This window comes from Chanos chanos, chromosome 5, assembly GCF_902362185.1.
Source record: "Chanos chanos chromosome 5, fChaCha1.1, whole genome shotgun sequence".
Taxonomy (NCBI): Eukaryota; Metazoa; Chordata; class Actinopteri; order Gonorynchiformes; family Chanidae; genus Chanos; species Chanos chanos.
This window is the reverse complement of record NC_044499.1, coordinates 7016075-7039708: the sequence shown is the minus strand read 5'-3', so window position 1 is coordinate 7039708 and position 23634 is coordinate 7016075. Positions and strand designations below refer to the sequence as shown.

The 23634-nt window shown below is 37.4% G+C and overlaps 1 gene segment (V, D, J or C); it reads left to right on the top strand.

Moving 5' to 3' along the window:
* The first annotated feature begins 10192 nt into the window (after positions 1 to 10192).
* LOC115811391 (T cell receptor alpha variable 3-like) lies at positions 10193 to 21519 on the top strand. The segment is given in 3 exon segments: positions 10193 to 10235; positions 10475 to 10645; positions 21356 to 21519. Coding segments are annotated over 3 exon segments (378 nt in total).
* The last annotated feature ends 2115 nt before the right edge of the window (positions 21520 to 23634 follow it).

Here is a 23634-nt window from a genome sequence, read left to right as displayed (position 1 = left end):
CCTCTAAGTTTCTCCTCTTGATTTGTGGCCAGCAGGTGGAGCACGTCACATACATTTTAGCTATGTTCATTTCCCACTTTTCTTTTTCCAAGCAGTCCTCTCCATTTTAGAGAAAAACATATGTTACAGCTGAAGCAGGCCAATGCCAGACATCATGTCGAACAATATTTTATCTTTGTTTGATTATTTGTTTTGGTTGGGAATTACTGACTGATTTGGCTTTGCATACTGTAGGAATATTCTAATTTGTTTTGTAAACCATTCATAAATACACAAAACAGAACTCTCCAGTCAGTCATCATATAGAATACATACAACCACCTGAACCTGCTGTCATTCAGCTTTTTAAGCTAATAGTCTCAACGCCATGGACAGGCCTTTGGTGGTGCGGATATATAACAGGAGTTTTTCAAGAAAGCCATTTTTTCATACATCAAGCAAGGAGGGAGAGTAGAAATGCATGCTCAGTGTTGAGACATTTTAATTATCATCTTGTGGGTCCAGCATGACAAATAGCATCCCTGAAGTTATATGTCACATAATTTCAGTAGCACCTCCAAGTTAATGCAATGATGAAAAAGGATGAGAGGCAGAGATATCCAACATTTCACTAAAATGTCATGGAAACTATCATTTGGCTAGGCTCTCTTCACACATTTACCACAAAAATAACCATTTAAAATCAATCAATATTGCATGACAAAACAGCTGGATTCATTTCTGTTAGTGATATGTAATCAGGAGACCTTGGCATGAATACACCTGTCCTTTCCATAAGCATAATTTTCCCAGCATTTTGACGGTATCTTGCATGGTGTTGGGTGATAGCTCCTCTGTTCCCATGGCAGTTACATTTAAAAACTGTAGGGGGAGCCTCTTTAACACCTTAAACACTGTCAAATATTTGCTGATATCTCACAGTTTCATTTGTTCCTAGTGAGGTTCCCAGGATACTTCTTTGCTTTCTGCTTGTGCTCTCAGCAGGAAAAAGTAAGTACAAAACAGCTCTTTTTTTGTTGACAGTCATGATCACTTAACACTAAGAATTAATTTATTCATTTTTTATTTATTGTTTTTGTATCTGCACTGTCTGCGATGTCCTGTGAATTGTTTAAGAAGCACTATTTGTATTCTATACCATCCACCATCATCATAAAATACATTTACATTTGGAGCCAGAAAATCGATCCTGTAGAGGCTTAAAGCTTTGCTTTTTTAGCAGTGGCATCGTTATGTCCAATATATTTTAAGCCTGGCCCCAGATATTTTTGCCCTGAAAAAGTCTGAAGGAGAGAGGGGTAATCAAGCGCTGCACAGTGCACACGAAGTTGGAAGACACCTGCATGCACTCCGGTTTACTTAGCCCCGGACCTAGCCCCGGACATTTTCAATAACTAGAAACACCCCTACTTTTGAGGGTGACAGTGTCACTCTCTCCTGTAACTACAGTGGTACTATAGATTATTTATACTGGTACAAACAGTATCCCAGATCAGCACCACAGCACCTTTTCACAGTCCTTCTGATAACAGGCAGAGCACAAAATACAGTACCAGGACTAGATGCCAAAGTGAATGAAGCGAAAAATCTTTTGGAACTGGAGATCTCCTCCACTAAACCTGAAGACTCTGCTCTCTACTACTGTGCCCTGAGGCCCACAGTGTCAGGAAACAGAAAAACTCTGAAACTGAACAATTTCTCTCCTCTCAGATGTTTTTGTACAAAGAATCTGAAAATACTTAATTTATGCTAATACACATTTCGTTGGGTAAGGTATTTTCAGAGGAAGCAAAAAACTATAAATTGGATTCACTTCCACTCCAAGAATCATATCAGACATAAAAGTACTATTCGTTTTGATTTCAGATGAAATCTCTGAAAGGTCTGCGTCATAAATCAAAATTAGAAATATTTATAGTTTAGCGTAACTAACCTAACTGAACTATTGAAATCATATTACATTCTACACCTGAATTTATTGTGAAATGATCTTATCTTGAGCTTCCTGAATCATAACTGAGGCATCCTGAAGCATCCTGAATCATAACTGGTTCCAGTTATGAAATTATGTTCACAAGAACTGTGTGCTCCATGAAACAGTAGCTCAGAACAGATCTACAATATTTGGTCCTTTGTTCATTTTATCATGGACTCTTAAAACAGGTGTGACAGAATTTTGTACACATGTTGATGTTCCAGTAACTAAAAGGAGAAATGCAGATGCAGATCTAGAATATTTACAATACTTCTGTTAACCAATGCTCCTGTATTTGTCTTTATGATGAAGAGATAATGGAGTTCAATTTTCAGCATTTAACATCAGCTATATTGTTTTTCATTGTAAATCACTGGTTATGACTTGGTTTAATTTATATCTCTTGTAGGTGGAGCTTCATCTATGCTCATGCTGTGAAAGGGAAATTTTCACATCTCAGGAACAGATGAAACACAGTAACCATGATGTTTCTCTGTTCTCTGGTTCACCTTTCTGCAGTAAAAAGTAGGTGTAATAGTTCCAGCAAAGTTCTGTCTGGCTTATTTAAACTAGATTTTCAAATGTATTTAAATGTTCAGTTTAGTTAAGACAGACACTTTCTGTATATTAGTGTCTCAACTTATAAGTGAATAAATTGTCAAGTGCCTTGTCCTATAATTGAATAAATCGTCATGTATGTTTCCTTCACAAGAGTTCATATACAACTGATACAATTTTATCCTAATTTTGCAGGTGCTAATCACATGATTGGACCTAATGATGTTACTGCTCAAAAGGGTCTATTTTCTGACTCAGCATACCTGCTTATGATTTTGATGGTATGCAACACAAATAATTCTTCTTTTTAAACGATTCACAGGGCATTGCAGAAAGTACACATGCAAAAATCGTCAGATGACAGAATCATGTACATTATAAATGTATATTTATTCATTTGTCATGTTTCCTTCCATCTAACATTATCATTTGTCTGATATGGAAATTGAAACTTATGTATATTAAACAAACAAATAATAAGCCTTTTTTCCATCATGCTTGCTGACGTGTTACAGTCAAAAACAGGATTCATCTTTTGCTGCTCCAGTATTACTTTAAATAAGGAAGAGTCCAAAGAACTATGATCATGTCTCTTCGATGCCTTGATGACACTTTAAAGTCTGTAACTTTAAGTCATATTTGACCAGTAATGCCATATTATTGATGGAAAAAAAGTATTTAAAAATGAGTCTTGGGACTCTGAAGGAAAATTCCAATCATTCATTGTGATCAGTGAAAATGTTTTGTATGTGTGACAGCACTAATAAAAGTTAGAACTGCAGATACACTCAACAGAAACCTGAACATCAAAGTTCCCATTTAGATTAATTACACACTTCAGCCTTGACATTCTTTAATGCTTCAGGAAATCTGCTTGGTTAAGGTGAGAAGGTTTACACAGAGGCACTTTACCCAGCACACCACAAGGGTAGAGAATCTGGTGACACCATTTAAAAACATACCATTTACCTTATAGTTCTCTGGGAGAGGAACATGTTTGGCATACTGAATAAAATGTGTTTTTGACCTTTAAGGTAGAAGCTTAAAGTGTAAAACAGTTGTTACCATTGTTTTAAATTGTAATGAGTGAGACAGATGAAGCAAATGACAGTTATAGCGTATCTCTATCACAAAACATATTAGTGTGTGATAAGACAATGAATTTGCTTCCTTTTTGATGTCACACTAATGAAATTGTGTAGTTCTTAAAAGCCTGTGGGAGGAGCTTGATCTGCAGTCAGTCTGTGGAAACATTCAGCTCTCACTGTTTAATTTTCTCCTCACAGAGACACCATGATATTTCTCTGCTCCTTGTTTCTTCTCTCTGCAGTGAAGAGTAAGTGCAATAATTCTCACATATATTTGTTGTTTGTTTGTTTGTTTGTTTGTTTATTTGTTTGTTTGTTCTGGTAGATTTAAAATGAACCAAAAGAATATATTTACTGGTATTATATACTGACTATACTGGCATGAGATGTAGCCATTAAACAATAATGAACAGTTTTTTCCTCAATTTCTAGGTGGTTTTACACAGAAGATAGAACCTGTGAAGCCTGAAGAACATGCTTTGGAGGGTGAAAATGTTACTCTCTCTTGCAAGTACAAGGATGCTTCTGGGTATTATTTACACTGGTATAGACAATACCGCAGAACTGCACCACAATTTCTCCTCATGGTTGATGAGACAGCTGGCAAAATGCTACCTGCAACCCCTCCTGTTCCACGACTAGACGGAAATCGTGATAGAGGGAAAGGTCAAGTTGATCTAGTAATTTTCATTGCTGAGGTGAAAGACTCTGCAGTGTATTACTGTGCCATGGCTCCCACAGTGACAGGAAATCCTACCACACCGTACAAAAACCTACTACACTGTACAAAGATAAAACACTGAGCTCAACATCACGTTAAACTCCAACAACATTCTCTATACCACTTTTCAAAAATCATGAATAACAGACCAGTTTCTTTTCATACTGTGAGTAGTATTACTTTACTGATTACTACTACTGAAGTGAAGACACAAGAGGAATGAAGAAACCTTGTCACTGAATTTGTACATTCAGTTTCTGAGTTTTTCCTCTTGACTTGTTGCCACAAGGTGGAGTAGTTCACATTCATTTTTAACAATGTCCATTTCCCACTTTTCGTTTTCCAAGCAGTCCTCTCCTCATTAATGAATAACATATGCTTTACAGCTATTGTAGGCCAATGTTACATACTCACTCATTACCTAAGCCCGGTATTCTAAGCCCGGGTGGCGCTGGAGCCTATACTAGCATTCATTAGGGTGATAGGTGGGGAAACACCCTGGACAAGTTGCTAGTCCATTGCAGGGCGAACACACAGACAAACACATTCACGTACTCATTAACACCTAGGGGCAATTTAGTATCTCCAGTTCAACTGAGCTGCATGTCTTTGGACTGTGGGGGGAAACTGGAGCTCCTGGAGGAAACCCATGCAAACACGGGGAGAACATGTGAACTCTACACAGAGAGGACCTTGGCTGCCTGGCCAGGAATCAAATGTGAATCGAAATAACAGAAAGAACAAGTGTCCATGGAAGATTTGTGGAACATTTTGCATCCCTTTCCTCAGTATATCCTTCCACTGTATAACAGTAAAGTGGTCATGAAGAGGGACAAGACAGAGATAGATCCAACGTTTCAGCTAGATGCAGATCTAGAATATTTGCAAAACTATTGTTAACCAATGCTCCTGTATTTGTCTTTATGATGAAGAGAAATATAATGGGGTTCATTTTTCAGCATTTAACATCAACTATATTGTTTTTCATTGTAAATCACTGGTTATGACTAGGTTTAATTTATATCTCTCACTCTCCAAGAACATGCTGAAATTGTAGGTAGAGCTTCATCTATGCTCATGCTATGAATAGGAAGTGTTCATATCTCACTCTGTAAACAGACGAAACACAGTAACCATAATGTTTCTTTGCTCTCTGATTCTCCTCGCTGCAGGAAAGAGTAGGTGTAATAGTTCCAGCAAAGTTCTGTCTGATTTATTTAAACTAGATTTTCAAATGTATTTAAATATTCAGTTTAGTTAAGACAGACACTTTCTGTATATTAGTGTCTCAACTTATAAGTGAATAAATTGTCAAGTGCCTTGTCCTATAATTGAATAAACCCTCATGTATGTTTTCTTCATAAGAGTTCATATACAACTGATACAATTTTATCCTAATTTTGCAGGTGCTAATCACATGATTGGACCTAATGACGTTACTGCTCCAAAGGGTCTATTTTCTGACTCAGCATACCTGCAAATGTAAGATAAAATCAGAGATTATTCAATCAACTATTTTATGATTTTGATGGTATGCAACACAAATAATTCTTCTTTTTAAACGATTCACAGGGCATTACAGACAGTACAGATGCAAAAATAATATCGTCAGATGATAGAATCACATACTTTATAAATGTGTATTCATTCATGTGTCATGTTTCCTTCCATCTAACATTATCATTTGTCTGATATGGAAACTGAAACTTATGTATATTAAACAAACAAATAAGTTGCCTTTTTTCCATCATGCTTGCTGACGTGTTACAGTCAAAAACAGGATTCATCATTGGTGCTCCAGTATTACTTTAAATAAGGAAGAGTCCAAAGAACTATGATCATGTCTCTTCGATGCCTTGATGACACTTTAAAGTCTGTAACTTTAAGTCATATTTGACCAGTAATGCCATATTATTGATGGAAAAAAAGTATTTAAAAATGAGTCTTGGGACTCTGAAGGAAAATTCCAATCATTCATTGTGATCAGTGAAAATGTTTTGTATGTGTGACAGCACTAATAAAAGTTAGAACTGCAGATACACTCAACAGAAACCTGAACATCAAAGTTCCCATTTAGATTAGTTACACACTTCAGCCTTGACATTCTTTAATGCTTCAGGAAATCTGCTTGGTTAAGGTGAGAAGGTTTACACAGAGGCACTTTACCCAGCACACCACAAGGGTAGAGAATCTGGTGACACCATTTAAAAACATAGCATTTACCTTATAGTTCTCTGGGAGAGGAACATGTTTGGCATACTGAATAAAATGTGTTGTTGACCTTTAAGGTAGAAGCTTAAAGAGTAAAACAGTTGTTACCATTGTATTCAATTGCAATGAGTGAGACAGATGAAGCAAATGACAGTTATAGCGTATCTTTATCACAAAACATATTATTGTGTGATAAGACAATGACTTTGCCTCCTTTGTGGTGTCACACTAGACAAATTGTGTAGTTCTTAAAAGCCTGTGGGAGGGGCTTGATCTGCAGTCAGTCTGTGGAAACATTCAGCTCTCACTGTTTAATTTGCTCCTCACAGAAACACCATGATATTTCTCTGCTCATTGTTTCTTCTCTTTGCAGTGAAGAGTAAGTGCAATAGTTCTCACAGCATATATATTTGTTGTTTGTTTGTTTGTTTGTTTGTTTGTTTGTTCTGGTAGATTTAAAATGAACCAAATGAATATATTTACTGGTATTATATACTTACTATACTGGCATGAGATGTAACCATTAAACACTAATGAACAGTTTCTTCCTCCATTTCTAGGTGGTTTTACTCAAAAGATAGAACCTGTGAAGCCTGAAGAACATGCTTTGGAGGGTGAAAATGTTACTCTCTCTTGCAAATACAGTGATGCTTCTGGGTATTATTTACACTGGTACAGACAATATCCCAGAACTGCACCACAATTCCTCCTCATGGTTGATGAGATAATTGGCACAATGCAACCTGCAACCCCTCCTATTCCACGACTAGACGGAAAACGTGATCAAGGGAAAAGTCAAGTGGATCTAGTAATTTCCTCTGCTGAGGTGAAAGACTCTGCACTGTATTACTGTGCCATGGCGTACACAGTGACAGGAAACGCTACTACACCGTACAAAAACCTAAGATAAAACACTGAGCTCAACATCACTTTAAACTCCAACAACATTCTCTATACCACTTTTCAATAATCATAAATATCAGACCAGTTTCTTTTCATACTGTGAAAAGAAATACACAAGTATTACTTTGACTGAAGTGAAGACACAGGAGGAATGAAGAAATCTTGTCACTGCATTTGTGCATTCAGTCCTCTGAGTTTTTCCTCTTGACTTGTTGCCACCAGGTAGAGCAGTTCACATTCATTTTAATAATGTTCATTTCCCACTTTTCATTTTCCACGCAATCCTCTCCTCATTAATGAATAACATATGTTTTACAGCTATTATATGCCAATATTACATACTCACTCATTACCTAAGCCCGGTATTCTAATTAGGGCCGCGGGTGGCACTGGAGCCTATACCAGCATTCATTAGGTGAAAGGTGGGGAAACACCCTGGACAAGTTGCTAGTCCATCGCAGGGCAGACACACAAACACATTCATATACTCATTAACACCTAGGGGTAATTTAGTATCTCCAATTCAACTGAGCTGCATGTCTTTGGACTGTGGGAGCTCCCAGAGGAGACGCATGGAGACACAGGGAGAACATGCAAACTCTACACAGAGAGGACCTTATCTGCCTGGCCGGGAATCAAATGTGAATCGAAATAACAGAAAGAACAAGTGTCCATGGAAGATTTGTGGAACATTTTGCATCCCTTTCCTCAGTATATCCTTCCACTGTATAACGGTAAAGTAGTCATTAAGAGGGACAAGACGGAGATAGATCCAACATTTCAGCAACATTTCAGAGAAATTTATTAAGCTCTCATGACAAAACAACTAAGTTTGGTTGTATTAACCGCATGAATAATCAGTGACTTTGATACTGATGCATTTGTCTTTCTCCTCAGTATTATTCTCCCAGCACATTAACTGTGTCTTGTGTGGTGTTGGGTAGCAGGCTATAAGTGGTGGCAGTGGATGTGAGCTCCTGTGTTCCCATGGCAGTCACATTAAAAGACTGTAGGGGGAGTCTCTTCAAAACTTCAACACCATCAAATACTTGCTAATGTCTCAGTTTCCTATGTTCCTCGTGAAGTTACCATGATGCTTCTTTGCTTTCTGCTTCTGCTCTCTGCAGGAAAAAGTAAGTACAAAACAGCCCCTGTGATTTGAACTTATTTTCCTCTAATATATTGAAAGTCTCGGGCACTTCACACAATCACAATTAATTATTTCATTTATTAATTATTTTTGCAATGGTACAATCTGTTGTGTCCTCTGAAATGTTAAAAATGAAGGGTTATTTGCATTGCATACCATCAACATTATAAAACAGATGACTGAACAATCCATTATTTTGTGTTAAATTTGCAGGTGGTTTGGGTCAAAAAATAGACCCTCTTAAACCTGAAAACTATGCTTCTGAGGGTGACAGTGTCATTCTCTCCTGTAGCTACAGTGGTACTATAGATTATTTCTTTTGGTACAAACAGTATCCCAGATCAGCACCACAGCACCTTTTCACAGTCCTGACGACAATGGGCAAAGCACTAAATACAGTACCAGGACTGGACACCAGAGTGAATAAAACAAAAAACCTTTTGGAACTGGAGATCTCCTCCTCTAAACCTGAAGACTCTGCTCTCTACTACTGTGCCCTGAGGCCCACAGTGTCTGGAAACAGAAACACTCTGTACAAAAACCTCTGAGAGGAGAGAAATTGTTCAGTTCCACAGAATTTGTAAAAAAGGGCAATAGTGTAAAGCATTTAGTTGGTAAAGCATTTTCAAAAGGAAATGAAAAATGTATATTCACCCATGGGCCATGTTTCCTTCTGTCTAACCTTGCATGATGAGGAATTTCACATTTGTTTAGCAATTTTTTTTTAAAACATTTTTCCTATCATGGTAGCTAATGTGAGTGTTACTGCCAAGAATAGGATTCATCATTTGCCTTTTTTCCAGTATTATTTTAAAATAAGGAAGAGTCCACAGAACTATGAGCATGCCTCTTCGGTTCCTTGATGACACTACAAACCTTACAACTTCAAGTAATATCTGGCCATTACTGTCACATTACTGTTGGAAAAAGCATTTAAAAAGTATTCCTGACTCTAAGACTCTTTGAAAGGACAGTTCAATCATTCATTGTGATCAGTATCAACGCTTTGTACATGTGATGGTGCTCAAAGGAGCAGGAGATGCAAAGGAAATGATCATTCAGGAACATTCATCATAAACCTGAATGCAATTTATTGAGCATCAGGCTCCCATTTAATCTGTACACTTCAGCCATGATGATCTTGTGGTAAGCCAAGGACAGATTATCTGCACAGCACTACCTTACCCTGCAAATCATAATGAGAGAGAACTCGGCCACATTACATAAAAACATACCATTTTCCTTCTAGTGCTCTGTGAGAGGAACAGATTCAATCTATTGAACAATATGCATCACCAAGCTTCAAGTTAGAAGTTTAAAGTATAAAACTGTTGTCAGCGTTTTAAAATTTTCATGTGTGAGACAGATTAATTAAACAATGATTAAGTTGTTTCTCTTTACCACAAAGCATGTTGTTGAGAGAGAAACTGTGATGAGATTGAAGCTACATACACATTCAGTTCCTTTTTGGTTTCACTCTAGAGAAATTGTGTAGTTCTTAAAAGCCTGTGGGAGGAGCTTGATCTACAGTCTGTCTGTGGAAACGTTCGGCTCTCACTGTTTAATTTGCTCCTCACAGAGACACCATGATATTTCTCTGCTCTTTGTTTCTTCTATTTGCCGTGGAGAGTAAGTGCAATAATTCTCACACCAACGTTTTTTTCTTAGTCTATTTGGTTTATTTGTTTGTCAGCTGGATTTAAAGTGAACCAATTTTAATTTATTTGCTAGTATGATATACTGACTTTTTTGGAGTGGTGTACTCTATGGGGTTCCATGTAACTGCTTTGTGTCTTTACACATTAGTAGTCTTCAATGTGAAATGTAACCATTAAACAATAATGAACAGTTTCTTCCTCCATTTCTAGGTGGTTTTACTCAAAAGATAGAACCTGTGAAGCCTGAAGAACATGCCTTGGAGGGTGAAAATGTTACTCTCTCTTGCAAATACAGTGATGCTTCTGGGTATTATTTACACTGGTACAGACAATATCCCAGAACTGCACCACAATTCCTCCTCATGGTTCTTGAGGCGAATGGTAACATGGTACCTGCGATCCCTCCTGTTACACGACTAGACGGAAATCGTGATAGAGGAAAAAATCAAGTGAATCTAGTAATTTCTTCCGCTGATGCAAAAGACTCTGCACTGTATTACTGTGCCATGGCGTCCACAGTGACAGGAAACCCATCTACACTGTACAAAAACCTCAAACACTGAGCTCAACATCACTTTAAACTCCAACAACATTTTCTATACTAGCTTTCAAAATCATAAATATCACACCAGTTTCTTTTCACATTGTGACAAGAATTATACAATTGTTTCTTTGAAGTGTATACACAGGAAGAGTGATGAAGAAATCTTGTCATTACATTTGTGCTTTCAGTCCTCTAGGTTTCTCCTCTTGACTTTTGGCCACCAGGTGGAGCAGTTCACATTCATTTTAACAATGTGCATTTTCCACTTCTCATTTTCCAAGCAATCCTCTCCATTTTAGAGAAAAAAACATATGTTACAGCTGAAGCAGGCCAGTGCCAGACATCATGTCGAACAATATTTTATTTTTGATTGATTATTTGTTTTGTTTGGAATTACGGACTGACTTGGTTTTGCATACTGTAGGAATATTCTAATTTGTTTTGTAAACCATTCATAAATACACAGAACAGAACTCTCCAGTCAGTCATCATAAAGAATACATACAACCACCATAAATAGCACCCCTGAAGTTATGTCATGTAATTTCAATAGCACCTCCAAGTTAATGCAATGATGAAAAAGGATGAGAGGCAGACATATCCAACATTTCAGCAAAATGTCATGGAAACTATCATTTGGCTAGGCTCTCTTCACACATTTACCACAAAAATAACCATTTAAAATCAATCAATATTGCATGACAAAACAGCTGGATTCATTTCTGTTAGTGATATGTAATCAGGAGACCTTGGCATCAATACACCTGTCCTTTCCATCAGCATAATTTTCCCAGCATGTTGACGGTATCTTGCATGGTGTTGGGTGATAGCTCCTCTGTTCCCATGGCAGTTACATATAAAGACTGTAGGGGGAGCCTCTTTAACACCTTAAACACTGTCAAATATTTGCTGATGTCTCACAGTTTCATTTGTTCCTTATGAAGTTCCTAGGATACTTCTTTGCTTTCTGCTTGTGCTCTCAGCAGGAAAAAGTAAGTACAAAACAGCTCTTTTTTTGTTGACAGTCATGATCACTTAACACTAAGAATTAATTTATTCATTTTTTATTTATTGTTTTTGTATCTGCACTGTCTGCGATGTCCTGTGAATTGTTTAAGAAGCACTATTTGTATTCTATACCATCCAACATCATCATAAAATACATTTACATTTGGAGCCAGAAAATCGATCCTATAGAGGCTTAAAACGTTCCTTTTTTAGCAGTGGCGTCGTTATGTATAATATATTTTAATATATTTTAAGCCTGGCCCCAGATATTTTTGCCCTGAAAAAGTCTGAAGGAGGGAGGGGTAATCAAGCGCTGCACAGTGCACATGAAGTTGGAAGACACCTGCATGCACTCCGGTTTACTTAGCCCCGGACCTAGCCCCGGACATTTTCAATAACTAGAAACACCCCTACTTTTGAGGGTGACAGTGTCACTCTCTCCTGTAACTTCAGTGGTACTGTAGATTATTTATACTGGTACAAACAGTATCCCAGATCAGCACCACAGCACCTTTTCACAGTCCTTCTGATAACAGGGAAAGCACAAAATACAGTACCAGGACTAGATGCCAAAGTGAATGAAGCGAAAAACCTTTTGGAACTGGAGATCTCCTCCTCTAAACCTGAAGACTCTGCTCTCTACTACTGTGCCCTGAGGCCCACAGTGTCAGGAAACAGAAACACTCTGAAACTGAACAATTTCTCTCCTCTCAGATGTTTTTGTACAAAGAATCTGAAAATACTTAATTTATGCTAATATGCATTTCGTTGGGTAAAGTATTTTCAGAGGAAGTAAAAAACTATAAATTGGATTCACTTCCACTCCAAGAATCATATCAGACATAAAAGTACTATTCGTTTTGATTTCAGATGAAATCTCTGAAAGATCAGCATCATAAATCAAAATTAGAAATATTTATAGTTTAGCGTAATTTTCCAATCATTGATAATAAATGTCATAAATGAGTAACACATATCAATCAATAATACAGGTCAAATCTGACACCTTTTCACAAAAGTGGAAATGCTACTCACCTAACTGAACTATTGAAATCATATTACATTCTACACCTGAATTTATTGTGAAATGATCTTATCTTGAGCTTCCTGAATCATAACTGAGGCATCCTGAAGCATCCTGGTTCCAGTTATGAAATTATGTTCACAAGAACTGTGTGCTCCATGAAACAGTAGCTCAGAACAGATCTACAATATTTGGTCTTTTGCTCATTTTATCATGGACTCTTAAAACAGGTGTGACAGAATTTTGTACACATGTTGATGTTCCAGTAACTAAAAGGAGAAATGCAGATGCAGATCTAGAATATTTACAATACTTCTGTTAACCAATGCTCCTGTATTTGTCTTTATGATGAAGAGATAATGGAGTTCAATTTTCAGCATTTAACATCAACTATATTGTTTTTCATTGTAAATCACTGGTTATGACTTGGTTTAATTTATATCTCTTGTAGGTGGAGCTTCATCTATGCTCATGCTGTGAAAGGGAAATTTTCACATCTCAGGAACAGATGAAACACAGTAACCATGATGTTTCTCTGTTCTCTGGTTCACCTTTCTGCAGTAAAGAGTAGGTGTAATAGTTCCAGCAAGGTTCTGTCTGGCTTATTTAAACTAGATTTTCAAATGAATTTAAATACTCAGTTTAGTTAAGACAGACACTTTCTGTATATTAGTGTCTCAACTTATAAGTGAACAAATTGTCAAGTGCCTCGTCCTATGATTGAATAAATCGTCATGTATGTTTCCTTCACAAGAGTTCATATACAACTGATACAATTTTATTCTAATTTTGCAGGTGCTAATCACATGATTGGACCTAATGACGTTACTGCTCAAAAGGGTCTATTTTCTGACTCAACCCACCTGCAAATGTAAGATAAAATCAGGGATTATCCAATCAACTATTTTATGATTTTGATGGTATGCAACACAAATAATTCTTCTTTTTAAATGATTCACAGGGCATTGGAGAGAGTACACATGCAAAAATCGTCATATGACAGAATAACGTATATTATAAATGCATATTTATTCATGTGTCATGTTTCCTTCCATCTAACATTATCATTTGTCTGATATGGAAATTGAAACTTATGTATATTAAACAAACAAATAATAAGCCTTTTTTCCATCATGCTTGCTGACGTGTTACAGTCAAAAACAGGATTCATCTTTTGCTGCTCCAGTATTACTTTAAATAAGGAAGAGTCCAAAGAACTATGATCATGTCTCTTCGATGCCTTGATGACACTTTAAAGTTTGTAACTTTAAGTCACATTTGACCAGTAATGCCATATTATTGATGGAAAAAAAGTATTTAAAAATGAGTCTTGGGACTCTGAAGGAAAATTCCAATCATTCATTGTGATCAGTGGAAATGTTTTGTATGTGTGACAGCACTAATAAAAGTTAGAACTGCAGATACACTCAACAGAAACCTGAACATCAAAGTTCCCATTTAGATTAATTACACACTTCAGCCTTGACATTCTTTAATGCTTCAGGAAATCTGCTTGGTTAAGGTGAGAAGGTTTACACAGAGGCACTTTACCCAGCACACCACAAGGGTAGAGAATCTGGTGACACCATTTAAAAACATACCATTTACCTTATAGTTCTCTGGGAGAGGAACATGTTTGGCATACTGAATAAAATGAGTTTTTGATCTTTAAGGTAAAAGCTTAAAGTGTAAAACAGTTGTTACCATTGTTTTGAATTGTAATGAGTGAGACAGATGAAGCAAATGACACTTATAGCAGATCTCTATCACAAAACATATTATTGTGTGATAAGACAATGAATTTGCCTCCTTTTTGGTGTCACACTAGACAAATTGTGTAGTTCTTAAAAGCCTGTGGGAGGAGCTTGATCTGCAGTCAGTCTGTGGAAACATTCAGCTCTCACTGTTTAATTTGCTCCTCACAGAGACACCATGATATTTCTCTGCTCTTTGTTTCTTCTCTCTGCAGTGAAGAGTAAGTGCAATAGTTCTCACAGCACATATATTTGTTTGTTTGTTTGTTTGTTTGTTTGTTTGTTTGTTCTGGTAGATTTAAAATGAACCAAATGAACATATTTACTCGTATTATATACTGACTATACTGGCATTGCTTGTCAGATGGATTTAAAGTGAACCGATTTTAATATATTTACTAGTATGACATGTTAACTTTTTTGGAGTGGTGTACTCTATGGGGTTCCATGTAACTGCTTTGTGTCTTTACACATTAGTATTGTTCAAAGTGAAATGTAACCATTAAACATTTATGAACAGTTTTATCCTCAATTTCTAGGTGGTTTTACCCAAAAGATAGAACCTGTGAAGCCTGAAGAACATGCCTTGGAGGGTGAAAATGTTACTCTCTCTTGCAAATACAGTGATGCTTCTGGATATTATTTACACTGGTACAGACAATATCCCAGAACTGCACCACAATTCCTCCTCATGGTTGATGAGATAACTGGCAAAATGCAACCTGCTACCCCTCCTGTTCTACGACTAGACGGAAAACGTGATAAAGGGAAAAGTCAAGTGGATCTAGTAATTTCCTCTGCTGAGGCAAAAGACTCTGCACTGTATTACTGGGCCATGGCGCCCACAGTGACAGGATATCCTACTACACTGTGCAAAAACCTAAGATAAAACACTGAGCTCAACATCACTTTAAACTCCAACAACATTCTCTATACCACTTTCAAAAATCATTTATATCAGACCAGTTTCTTTCCATACTGTCAAAAGAAATACACAAGTATTACTTTGACTGAATTGAAGACACATGCGGAATGAAAAAACCTTGTCACTGCATTTGTGCTTTCAGTCGTCTGAGTTTTTCCTCTTGACTTGATGCCACCAGGTGGAGCAGTTTATATTCATTTTAACAATGTTCATTTCCCACTTTTCATTTTCCAAGCAGTCCTCTCCTCCCACCTAGGGGCAATTTGATATCCCCAATTCAACTGAGCTGCATGTCTTTGGACTGTGGGAGGAAACCGGAGCTCTTGGAGGAGACGCATGCAGACACGGGGAGAACATGCAAACTCTACGTGGAGAGGACCTTGGCTGCCTGGCCGGGAATCAAATGTGAATCGAAATAACAGAAAGAACAAGTGTCCATGGAAGATTTGTGGAACATTTTGCATCCCTTTCCTCAGTATATCCTTCCACTGTATAACTTTAAAGTGGTCATGAAGAGGGACAAGACGGAGATAAATCCAACATTTCAGCAAAATTTCAGAGAAATTTATTAACCTTTCATGACAAAACAACTGAGTTTGGTTGTATCAGCCGCATCAATAATCAGAGACTTTGATACTGATGCATTTGTCCCTCTCCTCAATATTATTCTACCAGCATGTTAACTGTGTCTTGCATGTTGTTGGGTGGTGGCCTATAAGTGATGGCAGTGGATGTGAGCTCCTGTGTTCCCATGGCAGTTACATTAAAAGACTGTAGGGGGAGCGTCTTCAACACTTAAACCGTCAAATACTTGCTAATGTCTCAGTTTCATTTGTTCCTCGTGAAGTTACCATGATGATTCTTTGCTTTCTGCTTCTGCTCTCAGCAGGAAAAAGTAAGTACAAAACAGCCCCTGTGATTTGAACTTATTTTCCTCTAATTTATCGAAAGTCTCAGGCACTTCACACAATCACAATTAATTATTTCATTTATTAATTATTTTTGCAACGGTACAATCTGTTGTGTCCTATGAAATGTTTAAAATGAAGAATTATTTACATTGCATACTGTCAACATTATAAAATAGATGACTGAATAATCCATTATTTTATGTTAAATTTGCAGGTGGCTTGGGTCAAAAAATAAACCCTCTTAAAGCTGAAAACTATGCTTTTGAGGGTGACAGTGTCACTCTCTCCTGTAGCTTCAGTGGTGCTCAAGATTATTTATACTGGTACAGACAGTATCCCAGATCAGCACCACAGTACCTTTTCTCAGTCCTTCTGATAACACGCAAAGCACAAAATACAGTACCAGGACTAGATGCCAAAGTGAATGAAGAAAAAAACCTTTTGGAACTGGAGATCTCCTCCTCTAAACCTGAAGACTCTGCTCTCTACTACTGTGCCCTGAGGCCCACAGTGTCAGGAAACAGAAACACTCTGTACAAAAACACCTGAGAGGAGAGAAATTGTTCAGTTTCACAGGATCAGAAAAAAAAGGGCATTAGCGTAAAACATTTAGTTGGTAAAGCATTTTCAAAAGGAAATGAAAAATTTGAGAATCACATTTCACATCTTGACATGCAAAGTGACCTTTCAAATGGGAGTCAGTGGGATCCACCAATCCAGTTTTTGTACAAACGTAGTACATACTGTTACCTTTACACGTAACAAAAGTCACACAGTTTCATTTGTAGTGAGATCAAACACTACTAATTACTGGTCAGGGTTTAATGAATCAGACTAACTTTAAGTTACACTCCTCTCCTACTGTAAAGAGAGACATTGTCTTGACCGTCTCTTTACTCTGAGTGTAACGAAGGACTTTGAACAACGCCTCTGGTTTCCAGCAGCAACCAATAGTGCAAGCAGTCACTTACTATTGGTTGTTCTTCTCCATCAGATCGCAGCTCCACGAGTCTCCCTAAATACTGACACAACAGCCGCTGTCTTTGTCGGTGCAAAATTCAAAGGGAGAAGGCTTGTGGGGAGACTGCGATTGTTTGTACACTTTCGGAGAGACTGCTGCTGTTTGTAATCATGGCGGAGTGCTGCTGTGTTCTGTATTTATCTGAATCTTTATGTGCGTTCAGATACCAAATACACACACACCCGCAAACACCCGCAAACAAACAGAATGCACACTAAAGCCCTGCATACACATTGGTTGCACATACATTCCTACACATTTACACACTCTCCATACTTTCCATTTTCTATTTTAATAAAAACCACTAAAGAAATATCTTGCATTCTAACTGGATGCGCCATAGCGGCCACATACGTCCTGTGAACCACATACAGTCCTTCACACACACAACACATCATAACACTGAGGTTAAAAACACACATACATACACTCACACATTCAGATATGTCAGTTTTGAGTTCCCTTAACGGTGCAACTGCATAAATATCTCAGCTGCTATGTCTTGCCTCTAGCCTCTGTTTAGAACAACTGCACAGTTCTTATGTAGATGATGTTCATTCATGTATCATTCTACACTTAGTTTAATCTGGTATTAATGTGTAGCATCACTCTTAGGTACATTTAAATTATGTACTTTTAAACTATGAACTCCATTCACATCTTTTTCATTTCATTTGTTATTCATTTGTGAGTTACCAGGACATTTGTCTGCCCTTTGGTAAGTACAATAATCCACCTTTTTTCATAGTAAAATACATCTTTAAGAGGTCAGGTACATGTGAAAGAGGCAAGCTTTTGATGGAGAGAAGAAATTCATACCACCATTTTGGGGCTCAATTTCAGAAGATTGAACTAGACATTGCTGAACCATTCCTGAAAAGGTGCTCTTGGTTTTGTCTTGCACCTTTGCCCATATGATGTATTAAAGAGCTTACCCCTTTCTTAATCATTTTACAGGTTGTTTGGCTCAGAGCATAGAGCCACTACAGAAAGAACACATTGTCTTAGAGGCCCATAATGTTACTCTCTCCTGCAAGTACTCTGAATCAGTGAACTATTTACACTGGTACAGACAGTATCCAAGATCTGTACCACAATTCCTCCTCATGGTTCTTTCAGCCACTGGCACTGTTCAGCATGCAACCCCTGCCTTTCCATGACTAGGTGCTAAAATTCATCAAACGGAAACATGCTCTTGTCATGCCCAGCCTAGGGTTTACCGAGCATAACATAAAAGTAACATAACATAACATAAAACATCTATCAGACCCTATACACAGCGAAAATCACAAACACACAAATAAAGATTTACACTCTATACAACGAATATCTCTCAGAAAAATACACACAACGAGTTACCGGAAAACACACGAAAAGACACGGTCAAATTGGCTAGGAAAAGTGGAGGGGGCAACCGGCATCTGGAGGCAGCGTCTTTTTAAAACCGGCGCCGTCATGCTGTGGGCCAATCCCCGACCGCCACCTGCAAATCAACACATTAAAGAGACAGAGAGACATGCGGGGAAAACACACCAGACAGGGGAGGAAACAGCACCACACACAGGCAGGGGGAGAAAAACAGCAGCACACAAAACAATAATACACACTTATGACTCAGGGTCATAACAGTGCTGATCAGGGAATTTCTTTTGCTGAGGTGAAAGACTCTGCACTGTACTACTGTGCCATGGTGCCCACAGTGACAGGAAACCCCACTACACCATACAAAACTGTCATGCCCTGATGCTCACCCTCCCCCTCTGCTGGCCATTTAAGGTTTAGGTTTTATTGCGTTAGCTTGTGTTCTGATTCTTTTTTTTTTCCAGCTGGTTAATAATTAAGTTACTGGTTGGAGCTGTCTCTGTTCCCCTTTTTCCTTCATTCTGTCAATTTGCCCTGGTTTCATGTTTGTATATGTATCACTACTATTCTCACTTTTTCAAAGTCTTGTGTCTGCTTGTTTGTTCAGACTGAGCCTTTTTATTTTTCAGTTGTTGCTGTTGTTGTTGTTGTTGTTGTTGTTGTTGTTGTTTGCCTTTTTTATATTGAGTCTGATTCTTTATCAAGAGAGTGTTTTTACTTTGAGTTCTTAAATATTGTTATTTTTAGTTTACCTCTCTGTCACAAACAGTGAGAGAAGCTGGATGCATGTGTAAAAAAAAACAAACAAACAAACCAGGAGATCAGGGAACAAAGACTTGATAGAGTGCAAAAATAAATAAATTAATTAATTAATTAATTAACCTCTGTAACATTACAGTTTTTAGGTAACTCTCCCACTAATTGTCTGAGCAATTAATTTGACAAATTTTGCCATCACTGAGACAAGAAGTTCTGACAGAGTGTCACTGCTCTAAACCCTGGGAGTTAGCCTTCCATCACTGAAGACAGAGGATGGAGTAATTCACACACATGTTAATTACTCTCATTCGTTTTCATGCAACCCATCTCCGCTGTACAGTAATACTTCTGCTCAACATACAGATAAACCATCCATCTGACAGCTACAAAGGGCACAGAGCCACCAATCAGATTTTTTGTTTCCTTAAAGTTTTTTTATTTTTATTTATTTATTTTTTTTAAACACAGGTTCAAATAATGTAAAATATGAGCTTAGTCCAGTTTTCTACAATAACATCTCCATAAAGACTGGAGGAAGAGTCATATGCACCTGTACCATTTTGGCAAACCCATTTGTTTTGTTTTGTTTTCTTTGTTTTGCTTTGTTCAACACACACATTTATGAAGGTTTAGTGCTACACAAAATGTGTCATGTATGTTTAGCAGTTTAGAGATGTTAATCTGATCAGTAAAATGAATGACTTCAGAAATAGACACTAATTTTCTTCAGACCATCCAATGAAAATTCTATTTTTGGTTCTTCAAGATGACAGAACATCTGAGTTTTCAGTTCCATTTGTATGTCAAGGTCAGGGGGGTGTCCCAGAAAGTGAGTTTAGTGAAAACCCAGAGTTAGTTAACACAGAGATAGCAGTAAACCTCCTAACTGAAGAGCCCTATGGCTTTGTTTTGCTAGGAGAATGAAGCCATAGGGCTCTTCCATTTAACTAACTCTGAGTTTTCACTAAACCCGCTTTCTGGAATACCCCCCAGATCCACTGGGTGGAGCAATTTACATATATCTAATGTACTGTAGTTTCACTCAGAGTCTATGCCACCCTTTGCTGAATCTTGCCTAACATATAATCTTACATCTTGGTACACTTGAAGAAATTGTGTACCTTGCTGATAGAACACACATGTTAAGATCACAACTTTATGTAATTTGTGTCCACCAATAAGTCAAGTATATCACAGTTATTGATGGATAGTGTTGTTCTCACATTCTTTGAGATAGGTAGAAATGTTTGTACTTCTGGCTTGTGAGACAAGAAAAGGAGGAGCTGCCAAGACCAAAGATGATCCAGAGGATCTGTAAGAGACTGTAGGTATGCACCAAGCTTAGACTCATTTACACTCATTACACTTTTCAAACATGGTATCACATATGGAGTGTTGGGTTCTTCTTCTGCTTATCGGTAAGACATATCATTAAACTAATGTCTCTGTCTGTTCGTTTTTGTTTTTAACTGGCAAAATTAGGAATGTGAAAAACCAATCCTATTCTGAACGACAGTGAAAAATAAACTTAACATGTAAATTATTTCAAAACCTAACCAATGGCGTTTTTTCTTTGTTCCAGATGTTGGCCTTGGGTTGGACATAGTACCACTCACATCTCTTCAGCATGTTTTAGAAGGGAAAACTGTAACCTTGTCCTGCAATTACAGTGGTACAGCAGACACTGAAACTTTACTGTGGTATCGTCAGTTTCCAAGGTCAAAACCAGAATACCTCTTACTTCTCAGTGAGAATGGATATAAACATAAAACTGACAATCTAGCTCTACAGGCATCAGCTAAAGTGAATGATGAGAAAAACAGAGTGGATCTGGAGATCTCCTCTGCTAAAGTAACAGACTCTGCCGTGTACTATTGTGCTGTGAGGCCCACAGTGACAGGAAATCTGAATTTCCTCTACAAAAACCTTTTGTCAATCATAACTTAAATTAAATCCTTATTTTTAACTATGCTGAAAAGCTAAAGAAACTAACTGCTATTGGACCATTGTAATAAGCTATCTCACTGACAGAAGTTTCCAGAATATACACCCTAAATTTGAAATATTGAGGGTGAGCTAGTCATTGTTTTCTAACAAAAATATGCAACAACAACAATGTCCAATGGCAAAACTTCTCCCTCTATGTTCTGTAAGGAACAGCCAGTCTGTCACATGGAGGATGGTCTTTACGTGCTGTTTAATGAAGTGGTGTATATATTATCTTGTGAGGTTTGTTTTATTGGGTTTAAATGATTTGTCTTTGTGTGTTGTGCTTTTACTATGGAAGAAGAGACTTTGTTTGTTTGTTTGTTTGTGTGTTTGATGCTTGAATTTGTTTTTGTTTTTTTCCTTTGTTTTTGTTTGTTTGTTTGTTTGTTTGTTTGTGTGTTTGATGCTTGAATTTTTTTTTGTTTTTTTCCTTTGTTTTTGTTTGTTTGTTTGTTTGTTTGTTTGTTTTATTCAGTTTCTTTTGAATTGTGTGCCTTTGCCCCACACATGCATCCTATCTCCCCATCTTCATTGAGTGCTCATGCTGAGCTTCATGCTCTGTCACCTCAAATTTTCCCAATCTTTTTCTAGACAATATCCAAGCTCAGGCCAGAGTAACTCATGCGCAAGTTACTCAGTATGCCTGATTGTTTTATGCAGCAAAGAATTGCACTCCATTTGGATCTTATTGATCAATGTAAAAATCATTGTAGTTCATGAATATTGATCTGAGCATTAGAATATGCATCCATACATATTTGTAGATGTTTCGTTGGTTATGTTTAAAATGTCTTTAAACCCCGGTAGGAGGAGCTTCATCAACACTTAAGCTGTGGAACAGGAGGTTCTCACATCTCATTTGTTCCTCCCAGAGTTACCATGATGTTTCTTTGCTCCCTGTTTCTCCTCTTAGCATTAAAGGGTAAGTGTAGTTCATCCTACTGTGTTTTTTTTTTTTCTGTTTGGTTGCTCTTTAAATAATGAATTGTAACAATAAGACTAAATCAATAATTACTTATGTATTCATATATTTATGGATTTATTTATTGGATTGTATTTGTTATTAAATATACCAACTGCTATGATACACTACATAATACACAGCGCCAGTATGTTATTAAGGGATACTCTTCACCAGCATTTTATACATCCTATTAAAGAATCTTCAAACTTTCCATTTTGCAGGTGCTTTGGCACAGAAAATAGAGTCACTGAAGACAGAGCAGCATGCCTTTGAGGGTGATAATGTTACCATCTCCTGCAGATACACCACCTCTGACGATTATTTACACTGGTACAGACAATATCCCAGATCTGCCCCACAGTTCCTCGTCATGATTCTCGAGACAAATGAAGCGGTTTCTTATGCAACTCCCCCTGTACTTCGAGTACATGCTAAAGTGAACAAAAAGAACAAAGAGAAAAAAGAAGTGTATCTGGAAATCTCCTCTGCTGAAGTGACAGACTCTGCAGTGTATTACTGTGCCCTGGCGCCCACAGTGACAGGAAACCCAACAACACTGTACAAAAACCTAAGAGAGAACTCAGCCTTAAAATAATATCCTGTTTTCTTGTGTTAATAACTATTGGCTGCCAAACCAAGTGTTTATTTTATTTTATTTTATTTTCTCTCTTTTTGAAACTGTAGCATGTGATTTATTTTGATCAATACTGAAGAACTTCTAATTATAGTTAAGTCTTTTAATAATTGCTATATCATTTAACCTGGGGGCAGCCGTGACATTATGGTTGGCGAAGCAGGCTTGCGACTGGAAGGTTTGCCAATTCAGTCCCCTGTGGGTGGGGGGAGTGGGTGAATAGCGCCTTCCCCGTCCCTCAATATCCACAGCTGAAGTACCCTTGAGCAAGGCACTTAACCACCAACTGCTCTCTGGGTGCAGGCGTGTTGCCCAATGCTCCTGTGCCTGATTAAACTTCATTTCTTTTATATTGAAAGCAAATCATTTAAAAAAAAAAGTAAAATCAAATAAAACATACATACAATACAGGTGCACTTTTTTTAATCTGAGAACAGAACTATTTTGAATTGTGAATGAATTCTGAAAATTGATG